This window comes from Bubalus bubalis, chromosome 2 (assembly GCF_019923935.1).
Source record: "Bubalus bubalis isolate 160015118507 breed Murrah chromosome 2, NDDB_SH_1, whole genome shotgun sequence".
Classification (NCBI taxonomy): Eukaryota; Metazoa; Chordata; class Mammalia; order Artiodactyla; family Bovidae; genus Bubalus; species Bubalus bubalis.
Window position 1 is genome coordinate 2,768,249 of NC_059158.1, and position 25,364 is coordinate 2,793,612.

A 25,364-nucleotide genomic window follows, 5' to 3' on the forward strand; every position below is an offset into this window, starting at 1 on the left:
AAAAGCAAAGAGCGGTCGAGACAGCTGAGACAGCCAAGACAGTCCCAGACTGTGAGACAGTGGGTGAGATCGGGCAGCTCCTAGGGGCCCAGGAGGAGTGCGGAGCAGAGGAGAAGGGACCTGGGAGGGGTCCTGGAGGGCTCTGGTACCAAACCAAGGAGCTGGTGTTTCACCCTGGGACAGGGAAATGCTGATGGGATTTTTTCAAAATACCTTTGATGCGAAGTCAACAGGACTCGGTGTTGGGCTGGGGTTGAAGGAGAGAGGAGTCTGACAGCTGCCAGGCTTCTGGTTTGCAGAAGAGAGCAGTGGGCTTGGGAGGAACCAGGGGTGGTGGGAGAGGGCACCTGGGGACAGGAGGGGTCTGAGATGCCTTGGAACAATCCAGCAGATGTCCACTCAGCAGGTAGACACACCATCTAAGACTCAGGGAGACTGCAGAGCTGTGAGCTTGTGGGTGCGCCTAGCGCAGTGAGACAGCATGGAGCACAGGTCAGGGGAGAGGAGACAGTTACCTGGAGGCAGCTGGTGGCGACGTGTGCACAACGGTGAGAATGTGCCTCAGGCCACTGGCCTGGGCACGTGGGAATGGCTAAGATGGAAAGTTTTCAGTTCTGTGTATTTTGAAAAGTGAAAGTGTTAGTCGCTCAGTTATGTCCAACTCTTTGTGACCCCACGGACTGTAGCCCGCCAGGCTCCTCTGTCCGTGGGATTCTCCAGGCAAGAATACTGGAGTGGGTAGCCTTTTCCTTCTCCAGGGGATCTTCCCATCCCAGGGATCAAATCTGGGTCTCCCTCATTGCAGGCAGATTCTTTACTGTCTGAGCTACCAGGGAAGCCCTGTGTATTTTATGACGCAAACAGATATTTTAAAAAGACTTTTATAGAGTTCATTTTCCTCCTTGACATGCATATTTGAATCCTGGGGACAAAATATCTCTAGCACTCTGCATTAGCAAAATGTTTTTTAAAATGAGCAGGGACTCAGGGGAGCTGCGTCTAGGCAGTGAGATAACCTGGCTTTCCCGAAGCGCTCGGGAGGGTTGAGGAGCCTGCAGTTGGTGAAGCGGTTATTTTCAACGCAAACTCAGTTCAGTTGCCATCTACTGGGCACCTGTGGTGTGCCAGGGCTGGAAGCAGGGAGGAGGTTAGTGGCATCATTTGCATGTCTCCTGCTTTGCTTTTTCTCAGATGGTATATCTTGGTCCCTGGAAGGCAGCTGAGCGTCAGGGAGGCTGCACTTTGAGGCGCTGCCTGGCTCCCCCACATCCTCACCTCAAAGGTCTGAGGGCCCTCGGGTCTGAAGATGAAAGGCACAGGCCTCCTGCTGATGTCGCTGGAATTCCAGAAAACTAGGAACGAAACAGCACTTGCAAAGCGGAGTGGCTCTGCAAACTGCAGGTTCTCTGCCGGTGGGCTTGGGTTTGGGCAGGAAAAGTCGAAGATCTGCGGCTCAAGGATCCAAAGGGAGGCTGAGAAGGCGACGGGGAAGCCCAAGCGGGACCCCGGCTCTCCTGGCGCCCCCAACCTGGCCCCTCTGCCTCTGGCCCTGCTTGCTCTGACCCACGGAGCGCAGGCCCCTAACAGTTCCGGCAGGGCTGAGCAGGTCTGCTTCCAGCCGAACTCCGCGAACCGTGTCGTCCTGGGAGGACGGCTGCTCTTGGCTCCAGGGAGCCAGGCTTCCTCTCCCTCGTTTTGTCTCAGACGGGCCAGCAGACTGCTGTGAGCGCCGGGTCTGCGATGGAGCAGACTCCAGATGCAAATCAAGAATTTAAATGGATGTCTTCCCTCTCTGGTGGGTCCCATGCGTTGTTGCTTTTTTTTTTTTTTTAATTCAGGCTCCTTTACATATGCATTTTTTTCCTGTCCCCAGAGTGCTGGAGGCAGAGGGGTAGCTGCTCTGAAAGGCCTTAAAGAAGAAGGGGGCGGGTCCCCTCCAGTTCTGAAAGCGCGCTTGTGAGGGGCCAGCTCGTCCTGCGCTCCACTCGGGTCCATGCTGGGGCTGGAAGGCTGCGATCCAGATGGCTCGGGCAGTTTATCCCGAGGCCTCTGGCCTGGCCTTGCGGACACGCTTCCGCCTGCGTCCTCAGCCCTAATGTCGCTTTTTAACAAGAACCCATTACCCATAAGATGTCCTTTGATTTTAATCACCTCTTTAAAGACCTGATCCCCAAATATATTCACCTCCTGAGCGGCGGGGTGGTGGCGGTGGTGGAGGTGACATATTAGGACTTGAGCTTGTGAATGTGGGGAGACATCACTCAGCCCTTAATAACCGACTCCTTCCAGTGACCTCTGCCCCAACACTGACTTCCTTACCATTGACCTTGACTACTTTGACAGGTGGTTTCTAAAAATACTATTCGAAATGCGGAAGGGTAAGACCAGACCCACTAGCATAACACATCAGCAAAAAATCAGCCAAAGCCTACAGGATTTTGCTGCCAGGAGCTCCCGCTTCAACTTAACTGCAAGTCACTTTTAAAAGGTCTTTACTCTTGGCTGTGTCCTCTGCTGTTGCTTCCTCAGCCCCCCGTGTGTGTTCGGCACCGGAGGAGGGGGTGTTCGAGGGGTGGAAGGAACGCAACTTCGGGGCCCAGCAGAGGCTCAAAGGCAGATCTGCAGGAGCGTGAGCTCGGCCAGGTGACGGCGCCTCCTCACCTGCAGAGACAACACCACCTGTCACTAAGGTTTACGTGTGTTAATAAGCTCTCACTAGACGACAGCACCTTGAAAGCAGGGAATGTTAAACTAATAAACGAAGAGACCAGTCACTGACCGTTTTGACAGCCTGAACATCATTATTCAAAATTTCAGCACTTACATGCAAAGGGCTGTAAACACAACATGTCATGCTAACTGGTGAGCTTTGCTATTAGCCTGGAAGGAAAATAAGGATGTTCTTCAGGCAAAAAAAAAAAAAGAAAAAGATTGTATCCCACTGTGCCTATAGTCCATCTGTTACTGGTGACCCCCATCCCCACCCCAGTGAACCCCAGCTGCCAAGATCCACGCCCTGGTAGAGTGTCCCGCATTGACGCAGGGCTTGGGCACGAGACCAGCTTTGGCCATTGGGCGGTCAGCAGCTATATGAAAAGTGCAGGTTTCATAAGCGCCGTCACAGTGGGGCTCGTCGTCCTGGGGAGACGAGAGAATGTGTGTGGGCGTTTTCACGCAGTCGTGTCCGATTCTTTGCAACCCCCTGGACTGTAGCCCACCAGCATCCTCTGTCCATGGAATTTTTCAGGCAAGAATACTGGAGGAGGTTGCCATTTCCCACCCCAGGGGATCTTCTCGAACCAAAGATCGAACCCACATCTCGTGTAGTGCCGGGCAGATTCTTCACCACCGAGCCAGCCGGGAAGCCCCCACATTACACTTGATCTTAGCCAAAAGGCCAAGGAGTAACGTCTTCTTGGAATGTTCCTTTTTAAAGGTCAGTTGCCATGCTCCGAGGAAGCCAAGCAGTCACACGAGCGGTCCATGTAGGACAGGACTGAGGTGAGGTGTCCAGCTGACCGCCAAGCCAGTGACCTGTGCTGACGGCCAGCCGTGGGAGTGACCATGCTGGAGCTTCCACCCCCCTCGCCATCAGGGCACAGAAGGCCTCCTGCAGGCTTTGGGGGTGATTTGCGACCTTGCAGTGGATGACTGAGACGGTTCCTTTTTGTTCTCCCAATCTCAAACGTGAATAAGGGAATTTGTTTAAAACCTCCAGCTACACAATCAAATATAACTTGCAATTTTGATTTCATGGCTTACTTAGCTACTGGCCTCAGGAAGATTACTTAATTTCTCTAGCCTTCCATGCAAAATGTGAGTAACACTTGCTTTAAGAGTCTTTAGTGGGCCAGACACAGAAAACAAACTCATGGTTACTAAAGGGTAAAGGTTTTCTTGGGGGGAATGAATTAGGAGTTTGGGATTAACATACACACACTATTATATATACGATAACTAACAAAGATCTACTGTATAGCACAGGGAACTATATTCAATCTTTTATGGTAACCTACAAGGGAAAAGAATCTGGGAAAAAAAGTATATGTGTATATATGTGTGTGTGTTTGTGTGTATAAATAACGGAATCACTTTGCTGTACACCTGAAACTAACACCACATTGAAAATCAACTAGACTTCAATTTTTTAAAAGTCTTTAGCGAGCATCTGGGGATGGAACGTGTACAGAACGCTCAGCCTGCCTGAACACAGTGCATGGTGAATGTCAGCTCTTACTAGGAAATCAAATATACTGGCTGGTACTTTTACTCTGAGAACTTCGGAGTGGATTCGAAATGAAACAGGGGCAAAGCTGACTAACTGAGACAGAGAGACAAGTCTGGGGAGCTTGGAGCCTTCACCTGCCCACAACTTAGCCTCAGGAACAAAGATCGAACCTTGTTAGAGGCTAAAAAAAACCCCAAAGAACAAAACATGACAAACTCTGGCCGCTTGTGAACTAAGAGCCTGCCCTACATTCTTCTCAAGCCTCCCAACCTTGTCTGGGTCCCTTGCCTGAAGACTGTCAGGCAGTTTGGCCTAAAAACCAAGCGACTCAGTAAGATTTACAGGATAGGGGCCCGGAGGCGCCAACTGTTACCTGAAATGAGACCCAGCTGTGAGTGCTTCACCAGGAAAAGCAACGGGCTCCACTTACATCATTAGTTGAAAGAAACGAAGGAAATCTCCAGGAACATGCTCTTTCCTGCCTGTTGGCTCCTTGGAAGGAGCTCCTCCATCCATGGGATTTTCCAGGCAAGAGTACTGGAGTGGGGTGCCATTGCCTTCTCCATGAAGGAGCTCACGGAGCGATAACCGCGATTCCCAGAGCCCAGATTTCTCTCCATCTTACCTGCTCGCCGAGGCCTTCCTGCTGACGGTGCTCAGGTGCTGGGCAAGGATTTCAGCAGCTCCTCCCGCTCACACCCCTAAGGGGGATAAAAAGAGAAAGAATTCAGTCCTACCCCCTCTCCCTGTGAGTCCTCCCGTCCTAAACTAAGACGAGCCACTCCACTGCAGCTGCTGCTCTGCAAATGGGGCATGGGCCTGTTTAAGGCAACTGTTGTTTCTATAAAGCAGTGCTTTCTCCAGAGAAGAGTGTTCATTCCGGGAGGAAACCAGCTCCTATCAAGCTCTTTCCAAAGACAGCTGCTGTCCTGCTGGGCAGCGGCTTCACATGCTGGTCGGGGCGCCCCGTGGGTGAGGGGCAGGAGAGCAGGCCCAGCAAAGCATCTGCAGGCTTCCGCCCTGGAGAAGGCCCCGGCTGACCAGAGACACCCTCCCATTAGGCCATAGCACGCACTTACTGGGTCAGCTTGAGCCGAGAGCTGGTCGAGGCAGGGACAATCATCTTCCTTAAGTGTCTTTTCCTCAAAAGGAGAAGCCAAGTCATCGATTTCTTCTGTTCTCACAGCCTCCAGGGTTGCTGAGTCCAAGCTCCTACTGCTCACCACACCACAGGCTGGTAAAGCCAGAGAACAGGTGGTGGGGCAAGGGAGGACAAGTTTATTTGGAAAGCCAGAAGGCCGAGAGGACGGACTCATGCCCCAAAGAACCACCTTGCCTGTTAGAGTCGGGCTTCTGTGGGTGGGAGCAAAGTCGAGCATGTCCTGTTTTCCATCAGTCCCACTTCCTGTTTCCCGATGGCCCCCGGAAGGGATGGTTAAGCCCCTCCTCCCACCCACAGGTGGGCCTGGTTAGGATGTTTCCTGGGGGCTAAACAAAGGTATTTAACTGAACACTCATTACCTGGGAGGCAGGGTTCCCAGAGATGGGCCATTATGTATAATTTAAGCTTATGGGCATCATCCCTTTGGTGATTAACTTGTAGCAAAAACAAAACACAAGGGCTAAAGGAACAGAGCCAACAGAGTCAGATTTGATCTTCCTAAGCAGCACCAGTAACCACTGAGTGCAAGCCAGGTGCTCCAAAAGTATTACAACAGGCCACAGTAACCATACGAGTGTGAGAGTCGATTTATGCACCAACCAGACTGGATCATGGGGTATGAAGGTATTTGGCTAAATGTCGTCTCTGGGGGTGTCTGGGAAGGGGTTCCTAGGTGAGCTTAGCGTTTGGATCAGCAGACTCAGTAAAGCAGATTAACCTTCTCAGTGCGGGCATTGTTTAGTTGCTAAGTTGTGTCCGACTCTTTTGTGATCCTACAGACTGACAGGCTCCCGTCCACGGGATTTCCCAGGCAAGAATACAGGAGTGGGTTGCCGTTTCCTCCTCCAGGGGAATCTTCCCAACCCAGGGATGGAACCTACATCTCCTGCATTGATTGGCAGGCAGATTCTTTACCACTGAGCCACTAGGGAGGCTTAAAGGTGTGTGGGCCTTATCCCATCCCTGAAGGCCCGAATAGCACAAAAAAGCCAAGCAAGGAGCGGTTAGCACTCCGAGTGCTGAGCCGGGGTGTGGGTCTCTGCCCTCCCCTGGTCCCCGGGTCTTCGGACGTGGAAGGACCGCACCTGTTCTCCTGGGTCTACAGCCTGCAGATGCAGAAGCTGCAGGACTTCTCAGACCCCTAACTGCAGTAACCAATTCATCACGGGAAAGCGGGTGGTCCCGCCGAGGTCTCAACTTAGGATTCTCCAACCATACGATGGTGCGAAGGTGAAACATGCTCAGCAGAAACCACACTTTGAGTTTCGATCTTTTTCCAGGTGAGCAGTGTGCTCGCAGCAAGGGCGTCTCTCGTGACGCCGGGCGGATCCCAGCCAGCCCCGCCACCGCGACGGTGAACCTCCGACACAGCGGCGCTCCTCCCAGCCCCTGTGCTTCCCACTTTCAGCACAGCACGTGATGAATGATACGCGGTCACAGCACCACTATAAAACAGGCTTTGTGGTAGGTAATTCTGCCTGACTGGGCTAGTTAAGCGTCCTGAGCATGTTTAAGGTAAGCTAGGGTAAGCTGTGATGTGTGTTTGGTGGGTGAGGTATAGTAAATGCATTTTCAACTTAATTTCACATTATAATGGGCTTATCAGGATGTAACTCCATCATAAGTCAAAGAAGATCTGTATTAATAATATTCTTCATGTAGTTGTTCAGTCTAAGTTACGTTCGACACTTTGAGACCCCGTGGACTGCAACACACCAGGCTTCCCTGTCTTTCACTATCTCCCAGAATTTGCTCCAACTCCTCCTGCCCATTGAGTCAATGATGCCGTCCAACCATCTCATCCTCTGTTGTCCCCTTCTCCTCCTGCCTGCAATCTTTCCCAGCATCAGGGTCTTTTACAATGAGTTGGCTTTTCACATCAGGTGGCCAAAGTATTGAAGTTCCAGCTTCAACATCAGTCCTTCCAATGAATATTCAGGACTGATCTCCTTGCAGTCTAAGGGACCCTCAAGAGTCTTCTCTAGCACCACAATTCAAAATACTCTTCATAAATCAAACCATTTAGCAGGAAGCCAAGAGAGACCCACCCATTTCTGAAGAAATGACCAGAGATCAGAGATATTTGTTTTCATCTAATTGAAGAAATGTTTGTCTTGTTTTTCTACTGCCCAAGGTTGGAGTTTTTTTCTCCTGGTGTGTTGTCTCTAAACCCACGAGTCATTTTCACCACCACACTTCCTGGATTCTCCAAAGAGACAAAAGGATACACACACACACACACACACACACACTTATGGTACTGTTTTTACTTAGTCCCTAAGGAGATCCAACCAGTCCCTCCTAAAGGAAATCAGTCCTGAATATTCATTGGAAGGACTGGTGTTGAAGCTGAAACTCCAATACTTTGGCCACCTGATGCGAAGAACCGACTCATTGGTAAAGACCCTGATGCTGGGAATGACTGAAGGCCGGAGGAGAAGGGGATGACAGAGAATGAGATGGTTGGATGGCATCACTGACTCAATGGACATGAGTTTGAGTAAACTCTGGGCATTGGTGATGGACAGGGAGGCCTGGCCTGCTGCAGTTCATGGGGTCACAGAGTCAGACACAACTGAGTGACTGAACTGAACTGAAGTCATGTCCGACTCTTTGCGACCCCTGTTATATAATTATTATATACTGTTTATTATAATTATATATTGTTTATTATGTATTATATTCATGATATATAATAGACAAATATTTGTATTATATAATAAACATTATACATGACTATGTATTCACATATTTTACACATATATATATATATCCTTCCGATCGTCTCTGGAGAATCCAGGAGTTTGGTGGTAAAAATGACTCATGGGTTTACAGGCAACACAACAGGAGGGAAGAAACTTCAACCTCGGGCAACAGAAAAACAAGACAAACATTTCTTCAATTATAAGAGATGAAAATAAACATCTCTGATCTCTGGTCACTTCTGCAGAAATGGGTGGGTCACTCTCGGCTTCCTGCTAAATAATTTAGTTTGATTTATGAAGATCCAGATAGCAGTAACTTAGCACCCAAAGAAACCTTTTCCCTCTCATCTGGATTCTCAAGAATACGCTTGCAGGGGTCTTTCTGATCCCCAAGTCCTGGTAAATTACACTGAAAGAATTTGAGCACAATCTTAGCTCAGATAGGGACCTCTATAGCTTGGCTTTTTTGGCTGGTTGCCGTATTACCGACGCCCACGCTTCAAACTTAAGAAGACTGATTGGTAATTTGCTTGTTTCTTTCTTTCCAGAAACCTCCTGACATTTGTTTCTTAAAGATCTATAAGTCTGTTTTCCTACTGACATAAATTCCTCCAGTCAAGCCTTTTAAAATCCCTTTTATACCAAATATTTAACTTTACATGGAAAATGGTTGAAAAGGGTATTAACCAGCAGATACAGTTTGGAAAACCTAGTCAACCACAGATTATTCCAAAGAATTAACAGCAATAAATCTTATTTCCAGTGTTAACTACACGTGTGTGTGCTCAGTCATGTCTGACTCTTTGTGACCCCATGGACCACAGTCCATGTGGCTCCTCTGTCCATAGGATTTCCCAGGCAAGAAATTGGAGTGGGTTGCCATTTCCAACTCCAAGGGATCTCCTGAGTCTCCTACGTTGGCACCATCTGGGAAGCCCCCAACAACTAGCACCTCCTAAATTAAGTTCCTTATTACAACACTTCCTTTCTGACAGCAGGCATCCCTATAGATCACAATGGGACTCACTGAAAAACACCACCTCCTGACTTCCTGCTTGGACTGGTGGTGAAGTTCACGTTGAAGGAAGAAGACTGGGGCAGCTAGAGGCTTTGGGGTGCTGGATGGTCAAGTTCTAAAACAGCCCTGGAGGCTACTCTAGGTCCTTTGCAATTCTACAAAAATTTTAGAATCAGCTTGTCCATTTACATACAGAGTAGCCTGCTGGGGTTGTGCTGAATCTATGGTGAATCTGTATTTTGGAATGACAGCTTAACAATACTGAGTCTTCTTACCATGAATAAGGTATAATACAGCACTGTTTACTTAGGTCTTTAATAGTTCTATGTCTAAGGCTTCCCTGGTGACTCAGAGGTGAAGAATCTGCCTGCTAGCGAAGGAGACACGGGCTCAATCCCTGGGTGGGGAAGATCCCCTGGAGACGGAAATGGCAACCCACTCCAGTATTCTTGCCTGGGGAATTCCGTGGACAGAGGAGCCTGGTGGGCTACCGTCCATGAGGTCGCAACAACTGGTCTTTCACATTTTTGTCCCTTATTCCAACTACCTTATTTTTTTATGCTATTGTAAACGTTTTTCATTTCACTTTCTAACTGTTCGTTGCTAACATATAGAAATATAATTGATTTTTGCTTATTACTTTACATCCTGCAGCCTTGATACACTCCCTTATTAATTCTAATACCTTATAAATTTCATTGAATTTTCTACATAGATGATAATGTCATCTGTGAAAAAGAAAACAATTTTATTTTTTTCTTTCCCATTTGGATGTTCTTAATTCTGTTTCTTGTCTGGTTGCAGTCTAGAAACTCCAATACAATGATTAACAGAGACATCCCCGATTTCTCCCTGATACTGGGGGAAAGAATTCATTCCTTCACAATTAAGTTGGATGTGAGCTGTAGGGTTTCTTCAGGTGCCTTTTAATCAGATTGGGAAAAGTCCCTTTATTCCTAGTTTGCAGGATTTTTTACCAGAAGTAGATAGTGTGAGTCAAAGTGAAAAGTGTTAGTCACTCAGTCCTGTCCAACTCTTTGCAACAGTGGATTTTGTCAAATACCTTTCTAGTACTGATTGATTGCAACAATTATGTGAATCTTTAATGAACCCTGCATTCCTGGGATAAACCCTATGACCACGACATATTACATTTTTTTAGTCATATCATAGGTTTTAATTCACTAAACTTTTGCTTCAAGTTTTTGCACCTATGTTCATAAAGAATATTTGTTCGGTAGCTTTTTGTCAGGCCAGGATACCTAGGTTAAGTTTTAAACCAGGGTAACGCTGACCCCATAGAATGAGTGGTGGAATTTGTGTAGAAATGGTATTATTTCTTCAAACGTTTGCTAAAACTCACCACTGAAGTCACAGGGGTTTTAGAAAGGTTTTACCTATTTCTTCTTGGGGAGCTCTGGTAATTTATGTCCTTCAAGGAATTGATCAGTTTCACCTATGTTCTTAAATTCATTCAAAGGTGCTCCAAACACTCCCTATTAATTGTCCATGGGGTCTTCAGTGATGCTGCCCTTCCCACTCCTCACATTGGCACCTGGTCTTTTCCCCTCACTGATCTGGCTGGAGGTTTATCAATTCTACTGATTTTCCCAGAGAACAAGCTTTTGGATTAATCTTTCTTTCACTTCACCGGTTGCCAGTTTGACCTCTATTATTCCTTTTCTTCTGCTTACGTAGGACTTACTCGTTTCACTGCTTCTTAAAGTGGGAACTGACGTCACTGATAGAAAACCTCTTTTTCTTTCTAATACAGACATTTAAAGCTACAAGTTACCCTCTAACTACTGCTTTAGCAAGAACCCACAAATTCTAGTTTTTTTTAAAAATCATTTCAAATTACATTCTAATTTCTCTTTAGATTTGTTCTTTGACTTGTGAGTTATTTCACTGACAAATATTTGGGGATATTGAAGGATCTTTCTTTATTGATTTCTAATTTAATTTCATGTGGCCAAATTGCTTAGCTTTTGAAAATTCTTAATTATTTTGCAGTTCATGGATACATTTTTAAAAACGGCTCTTGACAGGTATTGCTGGGGAAGAAAGTTCTTTCAACTTCTTCCTTTCTTTTTTTAAGTTTTTTGGCTGCTCCGTGTGGCACGTGAGACCTGAGTTCACAGATCAGGGATCAAACCTGCACACCCTGCATTGGAAGCGCAGCATCCTAATCATTTGGACTGCCAGAGAAATCCCATTTTTAAACAAAAACTGTAGTTCAGTTATGATGTCACTTTCGTTTCAGGTATAAAGCACAGGGATTCAGTTTTACATATACACACACACATAGGCTCAGAGGGTAAAGAATCTGCCTGCAATGAGGAAGACCTGGGTTCAATCCCTGGGTTGGGAAGATCCCCTGGAGAAGGAAACGGCTACCCACTCCAGTACTCTGGCCTGGAGAATTCCATGGACAGAGGAGACTGGTGGGCTACAGTCCATGGGGTCGCACAGATTCGGACACGACTGAGCAACTAACACTTTCACTTTCCTCATAAATATGTATTATATATATGTTCTTTTCCAGATTCTCTTCCCTTGTAAGTTACTGCAACTCGCTCTTTAACCATGTACAGCATCTAAACATCCCTCCTCACCCAGAAGCAGGAACCAGCTGGCCTGAGGCCCAGTCCTGAACCCACAAGCAGGGTGACTTCAGCAGCTTATGCTCCCTCAAAGGACTGATGTGAGACTCAGGCGAAGTAACACATGAACAGCACTCAATGCAGGAACTGGCTCTGCTGAGTATGATGTAAGGACTGTCTGTTATTATTATGTGAGACAGCTAGTCACAGCGCACATCTTACCCAACGGTCCCAGAACCCCGGGTCCCTGGCCATCCTGGCCCAAGGCACCAGGCAGTCGCCCACCCCCTGGGCTCACATGGACGAGGAGACACCAGCTGCGAGGTTCCGCTGGACAGTAGGCCCGGCCGTGCACAGAGGAGGGGCCCAAGTCCAGAGCAGATGCTGGCAGGCGCTGACCTGAGAAACCTCATCCAAGGCTGAGCGAACAGTCCTCACGCCACCACGAACGATGACAAACATCGACAAGCGTGGTTGTAAATGCTGCACTTGTTACGGGGGACAGTCGTCGTTTGCCCCCACGGCCATCTGAAGCCAGTAGTCCCGATTATTAAAGATCACGAAGTTGTATAAGTGTTCTCCTCCTTTCTGAAAACCGTGTTCACTTTCTCTCCAGGAAACAGGGCTGTCTGCAAAGCCTTGAACGGACAGCGTCACCCACGGGGCCAACTTTGGTTCATCAAAGTAGCGACTGAAAAAGACAGACACTTCTTAACAAACAGGGAGACTTAGGGATGGTCACATTTATCTTCATTTTTACTTATTCAGGATCAATGGCATTTCAGATGCTCCTATGAAGCTTCCACCTAAGCTTTTATTCATAAAAATCAGAAGACAGAAATTCACCTGGTGCTATGCTGTGAATTCAGTAAAGGTTCATCACTATGCAGCGCATAGGACAAACTCTAGCGGCTCCTACCTTTACTGTGGGAGAACATATATGATTCAAAGAACACAAAAACGTCTCCACAAACTCTGTTAAGAACCCTTTCCCCTCTTTAAGAGTCCTGCTTTCGGGGGTTCTGTGGACTGAGACACTGCAGAACATCGGGTTTCTCTTTTAAAATTTTTGAAACTTCAACCTTAACTGAGAAAAATCAAAGCACAAAGCAAAAACATGAAAAAGGGATGCTGGATTTAAAAAGGAAAAGCCTCAACAGCTACATCTTTGACATTTTCCAAGTGATGACTTCGAAGGTACCAGGCTCACTCTAGAGTCTTCTCAGTAGGGACTGGGGTGGCCTGACGCCGTTTACGTGACGCCTCCCGGAATGGAAACTCTGTGCTGCTTTACACCACGCAGCCCGGGGCGTGTCACTGGCGTCCAGGGACTCACGGATGTTAGGGCTAGGCTGGCTCTTAGACGTGATGTGGATTCAGATGTGGTCAGCTCCTTTTCCCACCCATTTCAAAACGTGAAGCATTTTGCAGAACTCCAACATGTAAAACAGACCAGCATGTGATCCGTGGAGCTCCGCTGTTTTCTTACGTGATCCTGTAACTGACTGCGCTGAAACTGTCTGGGCGAGGCGGGTCAAGAAGAGCAAGCAGTCTGTTCTCAAGAAGCACAGTTCAGCTCTTCTCCTTCCGAAAGGACAAGGGTGCAGCAACATCACCAGGGATAACTAATTACATCACACAAGGTGATGACGTTACTGCACGGGAACCCAAGCAAGAGGGGAAAAGGACACGTGTGCAGGAGGACTGTGGGACCTGCATCACGAGCGCCGCCCCCAGAACATCACGGAGGTGCAGACGCCAGGACAGAACGAGCGTTCTCACCACAGCTGCTCCAACAGGACACATATCCGCTCCGGGAGGAGGAAACCAGTGACAGAGCACAGGGATGCCTGGGCCACCACCGCGCTCGGCTGTGGACAGCAGTAGGTCGATACGAAATTATAAGGCTCGTTATTTCTGCAAGAAAAAAGAAAGAAGACGCCTTTATATCCATCACTCCATCACTTTCAGAGTACTAAACCTGTTAGAAATGAGAAGCCAGCCCCAGACCGCCGGGACCTGGGAGCCCCCTCGTACGCACAGGTCTGCGTGACTGAAGACGGCGCCCAGCCAGTCGAAGAGCTCGTGGGCGCTGCAGGCCGCCTCCGGCTCGCCCCCGAGCAGGCCGCTCCGCAGCACGGGGCACCGCAGGTCCGGCGTCGTGCTCAGTGCTATTTTTGGCTGATGCTCCTGAATTCCGTAACCGGAAAAGTATGACATCATCATGGATCCTTCTGCACCTTCAGACACACCAAATAAGGCCGCTTGAAGAGTGTGAACACGCTCAGCGAGTCCCTGAGCCCACCCCGTTCCCGCCTGAGGGTTTCGGGAAGCTGGGAGGGTGAGGTGAGACCAGGGGGCGCTGTACAAAGCTTTACTCAAAGTAAAACCGTTTAAGTTGCTTCCAGCTCCTAGAGCCAAAGTTATGTCAACATTTGTCTTCCTGGAAAATCCGAATGCTTTCAGATTCAACCCACACTGCTCTCATCATCTGCTCCACTAAGCAACTTTTGAGCTAGTAAGTAAAACCCAAAGCTTTGCTTATGCTTCAAAATTCGTGAACTCTACACACACACAGAAAGGAGCGTATCTTGCACACTCTGGAAACAGAAGACAGAAGAGGAGCCGAGTGGCAGAACCTCAGTCCAGCTTGCCTTCGATACCCAGTAAGACCCAGGGGGTCCTGAAGCATTTTCCGGTTGCCTTGGAAGACGGAAACAGTGATGCCCTGGAGCATGGGGCAGGCTTGCGAACAGTCCAGCATATTACAAAGAGTACCTCCCTCCCACTTCTCTCCCTCCAGGGCAGAGATCAGCAGGCTCACTGCCCAGGATAAAAGGTCTGCACTCCTGAGGCTCCAGGCTGCCCTTCTGAACAGCTGCCCCCTGCTTGCACCAGTCACTGGCCTGAGCGGCCCCCTGTAGGAACCGGGACCTGGTGAGCTGGTGCAAACGCTGATGCTCTGGCCGCTGCGACTGCTGGGAGTAATTCGGTCCTCTGCTTCTGACCCTGGGCATCTCGTGTCTCCCGCCAGTGCCCAAGAGACGGCGCAGGCTAACTTCATAGCTTGCAAGTAGGGCAAAAGCCTCAGACCTTTCACAGGTCTCAACAAGCCCCTAAAATACCTAGGAGTCTTAGAACACAGAGCTCTCCAGAACCCAACACACAGGAGGCCTTCCATAGACTCCAGGCCACTGAGATGCCGGCCTCTTGGCCCTGGGGCCACACCACACACACAGAAGCTGCACTGAGGTAATGCAGACCCAGGGTTCACGCTGGCAACCCTGCCGGACCCAAGGACCACGACCTTCCCAGGAAGAGCAGACAGAGGGGCCTACTTCCAAAACGGACCCAGGGCTTTCCTCTTCTCCAAGTGAGAGAACCACACCACGGTAACTATGATGCTTTGATTCCTTATAATCTTGGGTTGGGCCAAAGATAACACTTCGCCAAAGAGTGAGGTGGTTGTAAACAGATCAGAATGTATGGTGAACAATGTATTGTTCCAATCAAGTAGAAGTTACAACAAATTTAATCTGACATTTAACAACATGCCTGATTATGACCCTGCAATGTCAAAGAAGAAGTTTGTATACATCACTAGAATTGTTACTTTAAAACATTCTGGCCAAGGCTGCTGGAGCTGAGCTGGAGGGAGGAAGGAGAGAAACGGGAAAGGTCAGCTGCTATGAGACCATCCTCAAGAGCTCTGGAAGGACACGTAACCCAGGGAGACGAGGCAGCCGGCTGGACGATCCTGAACTATGCGGATGCCAGAGGGACCACACGGGTTCCTGAACAAACCTTACAGGCTCCCTGCTGTCCCAAAGCAGAGCGTCCCTGCCAAACCTTCCGTTAGTTCCAAATGGCACAAAGCGAAGAGGCAATCACCTTAAGACACAGCTTGCTAACAGATGCGTGAAATACATCAAGATAAAGCACAGATGCTTACAGACCCAGGTCAAAGCTCTGATGGCATGAGGATAAGACGCTGAGTGCGGTTCTGGGGGAGGGAGCCTGGGGGTGCGCTCTCCCTCCCGGGGTGCCCACCACCTCCACGGAAGTTCGCTGTGAGACACATGCTGAGCACTACTTTCACTTTTTTGGTAAACTTAAGTAATGTAAGGGTTTCCCTGCTGGCTTAGACAGTAAAGAATCTTTAGGGAGGGAGGCTTAGGTTCAATCCCTGGGTCAGGAAGATCCCCTGGAGAAGGGAATGGCTACCCACTCCAGTATTCTGGCCTGGAGAATCCTATGGAAAGAGGAGCCTGGCGGGCTATGGTCTGTGGGTGGCAAGGAAGAGGCGGACACCCATATCCATGTAGGTACGCAGCATCCCTGACCAGTAGGCTGAATCACCACGCCATCCTCACTGTGCCCCTGCAGCTAACAACTAGATTTCACCACCACTGTATCGTTATCACACAATTTATTTTTCATACCTGTTTGATGCCATGCCAAAAGAAAATCAAACTTCAACGGCTTCTTTTCTTTGAAGGCCCAAGACACTCTTTTATACTTCTTGGAGTCCAGGTTAGAGGATAAATCCATCAGATCAATGGAAACAACTTTAAAAAATGGAGAGGAATAAATAGTTCATGCATACACACTCAGCCTGCACTGTGCAATACATGCTGGATTAAAAACATCAGGAGTTTTGGAAAATTCATGGATGAAAAGAGTCACTTTGCCCTCCTTGCCCTCCCTTTGGTTTACCAAATCAAAACTCTGCTTGTGATGGGCATTTCAGGAACTGAGCTAATAACTGCTGCTGCTGCTGCTAAGCCGCTTCAGTCGTGTCCGACTCTGTGCGACCCCATAGACGGCAGCCCACCAGGCTCCCCCGTCCCTGGGATTCTCCAGGCAAGAACACTGGAGTGGGTTGCCATTTCCTCCTCCAATGCATGAAAGTGAAAAGTCAAAGTGAAATTGCTCAGTCGTGTCCGACTCCTAGTGACCCCATGGACTGTAGCCTACCAGGCTCCTCCGTCCATGGGATTTTCCAGGCAAGAGTACTGGAGTGGGGTGCCAGTGCCTTCTCCCGCAAATCAACCACATTTAAATGCAAAATTTAAAAAACGAAGAACAAGTTGGGTTCATTACTTTGAACCTGTGACCTGAAACATAGGTTTCTAACAGACCAGGTCCACGTCTACGACCTTTATGAGATGCAGTTGCTAAAGTCACCATGCTGCACAGGAGGATCTCATCCTCTCTGATGAGGAATTTTAAAGACGAGACTAAGCCACACTGCTTCTACACAAAGAGAAGAGAAGCAGTTCAAACATGTAAATTCGAACTGCTACAGAAGACCACTACCTTTTGTTAGAAATTGATGGAGAGAGCACCAAACTTACTGAATCTCATGGTTTTCCTGCCAGAATACTGAGATGGACGGCCCTGAAGTCCAGTTTCTTCATAAGTGTCTTTATCCAGGGATAAAATTAATTTCCCTATAAATCAAATAATAATTCCCATAAAGAGACATTAAACATATAATGTGTTCTCATGTTTTTGGTGTTAAAAAATAAAATAAAAATATAACATGTTCTCTAAGAGAAAGCAAGGCAAATTGAGCAGTTAAATACCAGTGCACATAAAGATCTTTTTATAATACAAGTATATTATTTATCCATATATATATTACTTATAAACAAGAGTATTATTTATAATTACATGTACAAAGACATTCTTTATTATAGTGAAACTAGAAATTAATCTTTTTATTAAAGAAAGAATAAACAAATTATGGTACACCTCTTTGGGATATTTTCAAGACATTAAAAATAGTAAATTAAAACTGTATGCACTGATATGGAAAGATGTCTAGGAGACAGACCTTGGGGAAAAAAAGATAATTGAGAAACAACAGAGTGTGATATAATACATGTTTTTTTAAAGAAAAGGAACAACCTGTATGTGTGATTTTAAATTCACAGAATGTGTCTAGAAAAATAAATACTGACCTGGTAGTAAGAGTGCCTGCTAAGAATGGAATGAGTTTGAGGGGAGCTGGATGAAGGGGTGGACCGTCACTTTACTCATACCTGTACGATTTTGACTTTTTCTTTTTTACAGTATGCATTTCCTTGAATGAAGGAAAACTGAGTGTGCTTACCATTTGGCAGCAGGGCAACAGTATTATCCTCATCAATATTTGTGTTGTATGTCAGTGCATAGCACGAACCTGAAAGACAGCCCAGAGGAGAAATTAAGAAAAAAAATCTGCAAAACGTTAGTGGATTAGTTTAATATGATAACCAATCTTCCAGGTTACGGGTCCCGCTCACTCAATAACCCTAAACTGGCCAAAGTGAAGGTGGAGGACACACGAGGCCAGGCCCAGTTTGTTCACATCCCCACCAGGGCCGGTCTGTGCCAGCCGGCTGCCACGGCACAGCACACGCGTGCAGCTGTGCGGACGCTGCCGAGAGGCCCAGAGTGCAAGAGCAGGCGGCGCACACGCCAGCCAGGCCGAGTTTCGGGTGGGACTCAAACCTGCCAAGAGCTTGTGTGACGTCAACAGAGCCACTCGGGCTCCCTGAGCCTCGATTTCCTCACCTGTAAAACGGGGGCTGCAGTCCATCTCACAGTATCGTTGCTGGGTGACGTCGAGTCACCCAGGTAAAGTGCCTGCCGTGCCCGGGCCCACATCGTTAGCAATTAGAGCATCAGACTTTATTTTTTTTTGGCTGCACCATGCATTTTGTGTCATCCTAGTTCCCTGACCAAGGATTGAACCCAGGCCCTGGGCAGTGAAAGCCTGGAGTCCTCACCACCGGACCGCCGGGGAATTCCTCAGCATCCAGTTTCAAAACCAACGAAAGGAATCAGGTCGGCGAGACTGACGACAAGAGGCCAGTGGCTCCTGTGCAGTGATGCCTGCAGTGAGGGCGGATCCTTAAAGACGCTGGAGTGGCTCCCGGGAAGTAACTGGAACAAGCCAGTCAACCCAGCAGACACAGATGGGACTGAGGGCCGCAGGGTCCAAGCGGAATAGGCTGGGCCCCTGTCAGCACCTGGCCGTGTAGACGGCAGTGTGGCTGCATCAGGAGACCAACATGCTGAGACGGCTGTTGCGGGCACTGCACGGAGCACAGCGGTCCTTGCAGCCACGCCCGACGGCAGCGCATCTGAGCACAAGGCCTGAAAGCTCTTCCTCTCCACGAGCCTTGTGTGACAACACCCCCACGGGACGCGTGCAGACCCGCGGAACCAGAAACCAAACCTGAGGATGCACAGAGCAGGCTGAGCTACTGAGGGGCGGAGGGCGGGCCGCACACGCCTGACCTCGCAGATGAGCTCCATCAGTCTGATTCGAACACGGCAGGAGCCCTGGAATTGCAATGTGGCCTCCCTGCCTTCCGCATCCCAGCATGTTCACAGACACTGCGTGGTTTTTCTTACCTTTCTTGACAAAAGTATTGATGAATTCGTGTGTGATTAACTCAGAAAGAGGTAAACCCTTCACAAAGTAATAGGGTCCAAATCCCATGACCAGATCTTTCAGTTCTTTTGATAGTATCCCACATTCAGGAATCAGAAACGAAACCTATTGGAATATACAATATAAAAAACTTACTTTTTTTTATTAACAATAGAAGCATGGTTGACTTACAGTATTATACTAGTTTCATGTGTATAGCGTGTGATTCAGTCTTTTTGCAGATTATACTCCATTATAGGTTTAAACAAGTTTTATTTTCACGAAGATCAACACCCAGGATTTAGTGATGATACAACATAATTAAGGCTACTAACCATTCCTCCACAACTTTCAACAAAACTCTGAAATTAATTTACTAATCTCAGGAAATGAGAAATCTAACAATTCAAGTTTTCCATTTCTGAATTCAAGTGCACAGTATAGGAAAATTGAATGAAAAAATAATTTTAATGGGAAACTCTTGCTTGCGTTTTATCTTTTGAAAATAAGCAATATATTTGATGTCCTGTTCCTCTCACTACATTAATTAATTTTTAGGGAAATAGAGCGGTAAAGAATCTGCCTGCCAATGCAAGAGACGTGGGTTTGATCCTTGGGTCAGGAAGATCCCCCGGGAAAGGAAATGGCAACCCACTCCAGTATTCTTGCCAGGGAAATCCCATGGACAGAGGAGCCTGGCGGGTTGCAGTCTGTGGGGCCACAAAAAGTCAGACATGACTTAGGGACTCAATAAGTACAAGTGAATATCCCCAAATCTGTGTATCCTGGTACCAGGCTGGAATCAGAGGAACTGTCCCTTAGGGCGTAAGGAATTTAGGGACACTGGTTAGTAAGAGGCTGCATGGAAGCAGAAGTCAGCTGGGTGTTGCCACTGCCTCGACAGAAAAGCTCTGCACGTGGCCTGGGGAGGACACGGTGCACCTCCCAGACGGCTGTCTGTGAACAGCTATCCATCCAGAGCAGAGACGTTCCACCCAACAGGTTTCCAGCGGTGCCCGGCTGCTCCACACCTTGAAAAAGGCCACTCTCCCACAGCGGGGACACTAACCGGGGTCGCCACTTGTGTCTGAGACACTGGCCAGTGAGGCCTGAGTTGGGATTAGGCTGATCATCTTAAAAGTGTGAGGCTTCACGCGCTTCCATTTCAAGGTGTAGTCTGGAGCCCTCCCCACTTGCACGGGTCGGTGAAGCCTTCCCAGCAGACACTGCCCGGGAGTCAGGGGGTGTCTCCTCCTCTCAGCAGGTCCAGTCACTAACCCCACTGACGCCTCAGCCGCGAAAAGGGCCCCGGGGCGGGCGACACTTCCAGAGAACACCAGCAAACATCGCTGCGGGCAAGGCCGCCGAGGCGAATTTCTGCCAAAAGCTGCCCAAATGCCTCCCTGGCGCCCTGGATGGACAAGGCGGAGAGCAGCGGGCAGAAGAAAAAGCTTTTCAGGGATCAAACTAGACCCCGTAAGCCGTTTAGAGGAGCAAGCAGCTCCCGGACGTGACTGGGCTCGCCGCTCCGGAGAGGCGCGCGGGCGCAAGAAGCCAGCGGCTGGGGAAGGAGGGAGGCCGCCCCGCCCCCGCCTCCCGGCCCCGCCCCCGCCTCCCGGCCCCGCCCCTGGGGCGCAGCACGCCTGGGGCGGGGCCAGGCCACAGTAAGAGACTAGAGGCCCCGCGAACCCTGCCCCGCCCTCGACGGAGGAGCACCGCCCCGCACCGGTGCACCCTGGGACCTGTGGTCCTGAAGCGAGCTAACACACGAGCCTGGAACCACGGAGAGACTACAGCTCCCAGCATGCCGAGCGAGGGCCCCGCCCCTCCGCGCGACGAGGACTGGCTCCCGGAGCAGAGCCCGGTTCTCCCCGAGCCTCCCGCGCTCGCGGGAGGGAGGGTGCGCGATTCGCGGACCCAGGGCCAGGACTCACCCTGTAATTGTAATAGTGCGTCTCCACGAGATGCCGGTGGCGCGACTTGTCATGGCCGAAGTTGGACTTCTCGCAGACCAGCAGGTGCCGGGGCACCTCTCGCAGCCGGCGCAGCGTGGCCATGCTCTCCCCGCGCAGACCCTCCAGGCTCGGCTCGCCCCGCCCCTTCCTCGCCCCGCGGACGTGCGCGGTGCCGGCAGGGCGCACGTGCGGAGGCTGCCCGGATAGGGGCGGGGCTAGCTCTGGGGGCGGGGCTAGGCCTCCGGAACCTCAGCCGAAGCTCTCTGACGGATACAGGAAAGGTGCACTGTCCGGAATGAATTCTCTGGCCAGACTCCCTCCTCTGGGCCCCAGGTTTCCCCTTCCCAAACTGTCAAGGAGGTTTGTGTCTAATACCTTCAATAGGACTCCTTAAGACTCCTTCAGAACCACTTTTAAGATTCTTTTAAAAATACCCTTTTGGGGAATTCTCTAGCCATCCAGGGGTTAGTATTCAGTGCTGGAGCCAGGGTTCAATCCCTGGTTGGGGCAATGAAGATCCCAGAAGCCGGCGCAACCAAAAAAAAAAAAGAAAGAAAGAAAGAAAAATAGCCTTTTGGAACCGCTTTTAATAATTTGTTGCTATTTAAAGTTACAGTGATAATTCGTTTTTCCATCTAATCTTCTGACCAACTCCAAGTACTATACTACTACACACTTCTCAAACTGGAATCTGCACAGCCCAATTCTATGCAGAGAGAATGCAAAACAATAGAATATTTGTGGTACAACGTTCTGGAGCATCAATTTTACTATAAGATTTGGAAGAATAGAAGTTAAATAATTTAGAAGATGCATGGATGCGTGAGTACTCAGTCGTGTCCAACTCTTTTGCGACCCCATGGACTGTAGCCTGCCAGGCTCCTCTGTCTGTGGGATTTCCCAGTCAAGAATACTGGAGTGGCCATTGCTTTCTCCGGGGGATCTTCCTGACCCAGGGATCGAACCCACATCTCTTGAATTGTAGGTGGATTCTTTACCACTAAGCCACCTGGAAAGCCCAATTTAGAAGATAAGTATGTGCGAGTCTGGGCTTCCCAAGTGGTGCTAGTGCCAGTTTAACTTGGGTTTGCAGCAGACAGCAGGTGTTCAGCCCGAAGGCCTCGCTCCCCGTCTGCGCTCCAGTTCGTGAGGAGGGCAGAGGAGCCACGGCCCTCCTGTTGGGCCTGGATCAGGCTCCTCCTGAAGCTGGGGCTCTAGCCCTGTGTGCTCCGGGCCTGTAGGGCACAGCCCCTCGGGCTGGACAGGGCTCCGTCCAGGCTCAGCGATTCCAGCACTCTGGACAGCTCCATTTTCCTCCAGGTGTCGGGGGTGGAGTTTGGGATCAGGACCCTGTCCCGCGTGAGCAGAGGACTCGGGGGCCTGCAAACAAGCTGACTCCCAGGAGCTCTGAAGAGTGCTGCCCGCCGTGGCTGCCGGTCTCATCCCCCCACGGCTGACCTGTCGAGAGACACGGTCTCCAGCCACAGGCCACAGCCTGAGCCTGGGAGGCTGCAGAGCCGAGGTTTAGGGCACAAGCTCACGGGCCGGGGAAGGATGCAGCCGTGGGTGGGTGGGCTGAGGGCGGGGGCTTCCCGTGGACGATGCAGCCCTCCAGCGGGGCTGTCCTGTGGCCCAGGAGCCTAGGTGGTCATCACTTGGTCAGGCTCGGGCCATCAGTGAGTCCTGGGCCGTTCCCACACGCAGCCCGTGCGCAGCACTGATCCAGTCTGCCGGCCCTTGTGGCTGGGGGGTGTCTCCTCTGGCTTTTGTTTGTCTGAGAAAGTGTATGTCCCTTCACTTTTGAGGGGTAATTTCACTGGATTCTAAGTTGAAGGGATTTTTCAGTTTTGCTTGCATGATTTGTGAGACATCAGGTGAAATTTTATCCCTGTCCCTGTAGGGGTAAGGTGTTTGTTTCTTCTGCTTTCTTCAAGCGTTTCTTTGTCCTTGATTTTTCTGCAGTTAAGATATAACATGTCTTAGTGTAGGGTTTTTTTTGTTTGTTTGTTTGGTTTTTTTTGGTATTTGCCTGCATAGCGCTCTCTGAGCTTCATAGATCTGTGGTTTGGTGTTTATCATTAATTGGGGAAAATTCTCAGCCATTATTCAAATATTTCTTCTGCTCCTTTCTCTTTCCCTCTGGTTGTGCTGTTCTTTGCATGTTACACCTTTTGCCGTTGTCTCACAGTTACATTAGTTTTGACTTCAGGCATTCCTTTTGATTCTTCTTTAGTTTCCATCTCTGCTTATATTACCCACCTGTTCTCACGAGGGGGCTTCCCTGATAGCTCAGACAGTAAAGAATCTGCCTGCAATGCAGGAGACCCCGGTTCCATTCCTGGGTCAGGAAGATCCACTGGAGAAGGGATAGGCTACCCACCCCAGTACTCTTGGGCTTCCCTTGTGGCTCAGCTGGTAAAGAATTAGCCTGCAATGCGGTAGACCTGGGTTCGATCCCTGGGTTGGGAAGATCCCCTGGAGAAGGGAACAGCTGGCTACCCACTCCAGTATTCTGGCCTGGAGAATTCTGTGGACTACAGTCCATGGGGTCGCAAAGAGTCGGACACGACTGAGCAAGTTCTCTCAGGTCATCCACTTTCTCCATTAGGGCCCTTAGCATGTTAATCATAGTTATTTTAATTCCTGAGCCAATCATGCTGCAGTTTCCACCATATCTGAGTCTGGTTCTGAGCTTGCTCTTGTCTTTTCAAGCTGTGTTTTTTCCCTTTGTAGAACACTTTGTTACTTTTTGTTGAAAGATGGGATACTATGTCCTGGGTATAAGTAAATATGCTTTCAGTGTGAGGCTTGTTTGTATGGCTGGAAGTTAAGCTGTGTTTGCTCTCTGCTGTAGCAGGAGGTGTGGGAGGCTGAAATTCCCTCTGTGTCCTTGTTTCCCGTCCCTCTTCCTCTCTGGGTTCACCTAGTTTTTCTCTTATGAGGCTCTCAGTTCTTCCCACTGTCGTCTGTGCTTGACGTGGCGCCCTTCGATGTGGTGGAGCGTCTGTTAGGCCTTTCAGCGGGGCTGTGGGTCTGTGAGCTGCTCCACCCACCCCCGTCCCAACTCAGGTGAGACCGGAGGGCTAGGAGGGGCTGCAGGGGGTACTTCCCCTCCCTCAGGACTGTGCTGCTGCTGCTGCTAAGTCGCTTCAGTCGTGTCCGACTCTGTGCGACCCCATAGATGGCAGCCCACCAGGCTCCCCCATCCCTGGGATTCTCCAGGCAAGAACACTGGAGTGGGTTGCCATTTCCTTCTCCAATGCATGAAAGTGAAAAGTGAAAGTGAAGTTGCTCAGTTGTGTCCAGCCCTCAGCGACCCCATGGACTGCAGCCCACCAGGCTCCTCCGTCCATGGGATTTTCAAGGCAAGAGTACTGGAGTGGGGTGCCATCGCCTTTTGGGACTGTGAGGCTCTGCTTATTCCCAGGGAGGCGAGGCTCCAGTGGAAGTTTCCTTGAGGCAGGGCTTTTGTGAAGCACAGAACTCTCTGGGCATATTTCCAAAGGCTACTTCTTCCTTCTCCTGTGGAAAGCAGGAGAGTTTTTCCTCTCTCCTGCGGGGCTCCTGTGAGGAGGCTCACGGAAGTGTGGGCTCTTTAGGCAAGACTGGTGTGTGTGCGTGTGCTCAGTCCTGTTTGACTCTGCAACCTCCTGGAGTGTAGCCCGCCAGGTTCCTGTCTGGGATTCTCCAGGCAAGAATACTGAAGTGGGTTGCCATTTCCTCTTCCGGGGATCTTCCTGACCCAGGGATCAGACCTACGTCTCCAGCACTGGCAGGTGGATTCTTCACCACTGAGCCACCTGGGAAGCCCAAGTAAGACTAAGTGCTCACTCAGTGGCTCAGTCATGTCCGACTCTTTGCGACCCCGTGGACTGTAGCCCGCCAGGCTCCTCTGTCCTTGGGATTCTCCAGGCAAGAATACTGGAGGGGGTTGCCATGCCCTTTTCCAGGGGATCTTCCCGACCCAGGGACTGAACCCACATCTCCCGTGTCTCCTTCACGGCAAGCAGATTCTTTACCACTAGCGCCACCTGGGGGCCAGAAAGTGAACATACCTTCTAGAACATGGGTTATTATTTTTAAAAAATAGTAAAAAATGAAATCGTTCAGGAAGTTGAAGCTGGATTTTTTTTTTAAAAGAAAGAAACCGTGAACTCAGGGCAGAATCAAGACTGGGAACCAGGCCAGTGAAATTCACTCCTGTGCGCTTTTCCCTGGGTGTGTCTCACTGTAGGTCCAGACCCAGAATGGCACCTGGGGTTTTGGT

The 25,364-nt window shown here is 49.5% G+C and overlaps 2 protein-coding genes and 1 long non-coding RNA gene across 5 annotated transcripts; 1 reads left to right on the forward strand and 2 right to left on the reverse strand.

The window, feature by feature from the left end:
• Positions 1 to 865: 865 nt before the first annotated feature.
• LOC112579157 lies at positions 866 to 5,709 on the reverse strand. Its single transcript, XM_045162343.1, has 3 exons — positions 5,308 to 5,709; positions 4,854 to 4,929; positions 866 to 2,661 (listed from the first exon to the last, which is right to left on the reverse strand). The coding sequence occupies exon 3, from the start codon at positions 2,125 to 2,127 to the stop codon at positions 1,093 to 1,095; it is 1,035 nt and encodes a 344-aa protein (XP_045018278.1). The 5' UTR covers positions 2,128 to 2,661; positions 4,854 to 4,929; positions 5,308 to 5,709; the 3' UTR covers positions 866 to 1,092.
• Positions 5,710 to 5,746: 37 nt separating this feature from the next.
• LOC123328738 lies at positions 5,747 to 11,796 on the forward strand. Its single transcript, XR_006543769.2, has 3 exons — positions 5,747 to 6,014; positions 6,671 to 6,854; positions 11,659 to 11,796. It is a non-coding gene; the product is annotated as an uncharacterized LOC123328738 (long non-coding RNA).
• An 81-nt stretch (positions 11,797 to 11,877) lies between these two features.
• On the reverse strand, positions 11,878 to 21,416 carry RPP40 (ribonuclease P/MRP subunit p40). Of its 3 annotated transcripts, none has more exons than XM_006073155.4 (8): positions 21,077 to 21,411; positions 19,124 to 19,268; positions 17,835 to 17,903; positions 17,074 to 17,169; positions 16,159 to 16,284; positions 13,758 to 13,956; positions 13,499 to 13,633; positions 11,878 to 12,407 (listed from the first exon to the last, which is right to left on the reverse strand). In XM_006073155.4, exons 1-8 carry the CDS (start codon positions 21,197 to 21,199, stop codon positions 12,209 to 12,211), a joined length of 1,092 nt encoding a protein of 363 aa, XP_006073217.2. In that variant the 5' UTR covers positions 21,200 to 21,411; the 3' UTR covers positions 11,878 to 12,208. The 3 variants fall into 3 exon arrangements, with proteins under 3 accessions (XP_006073217.2, XP_006073218.2, XP_044782614.1); XM_006073156.4 differs by lacking the exon at positions 21,077 to 21,411 and adding an exon at positions 20,212 to 20,690; XM_044926679.2 differs by lacking the exon at positions 16,159 to 16,284 and having other exon boundaries at positions 21,077 to 21,416.
• Between the last annotated feature and the right edge of the window lie 3,948 nt (positions 21,417 to 25,364).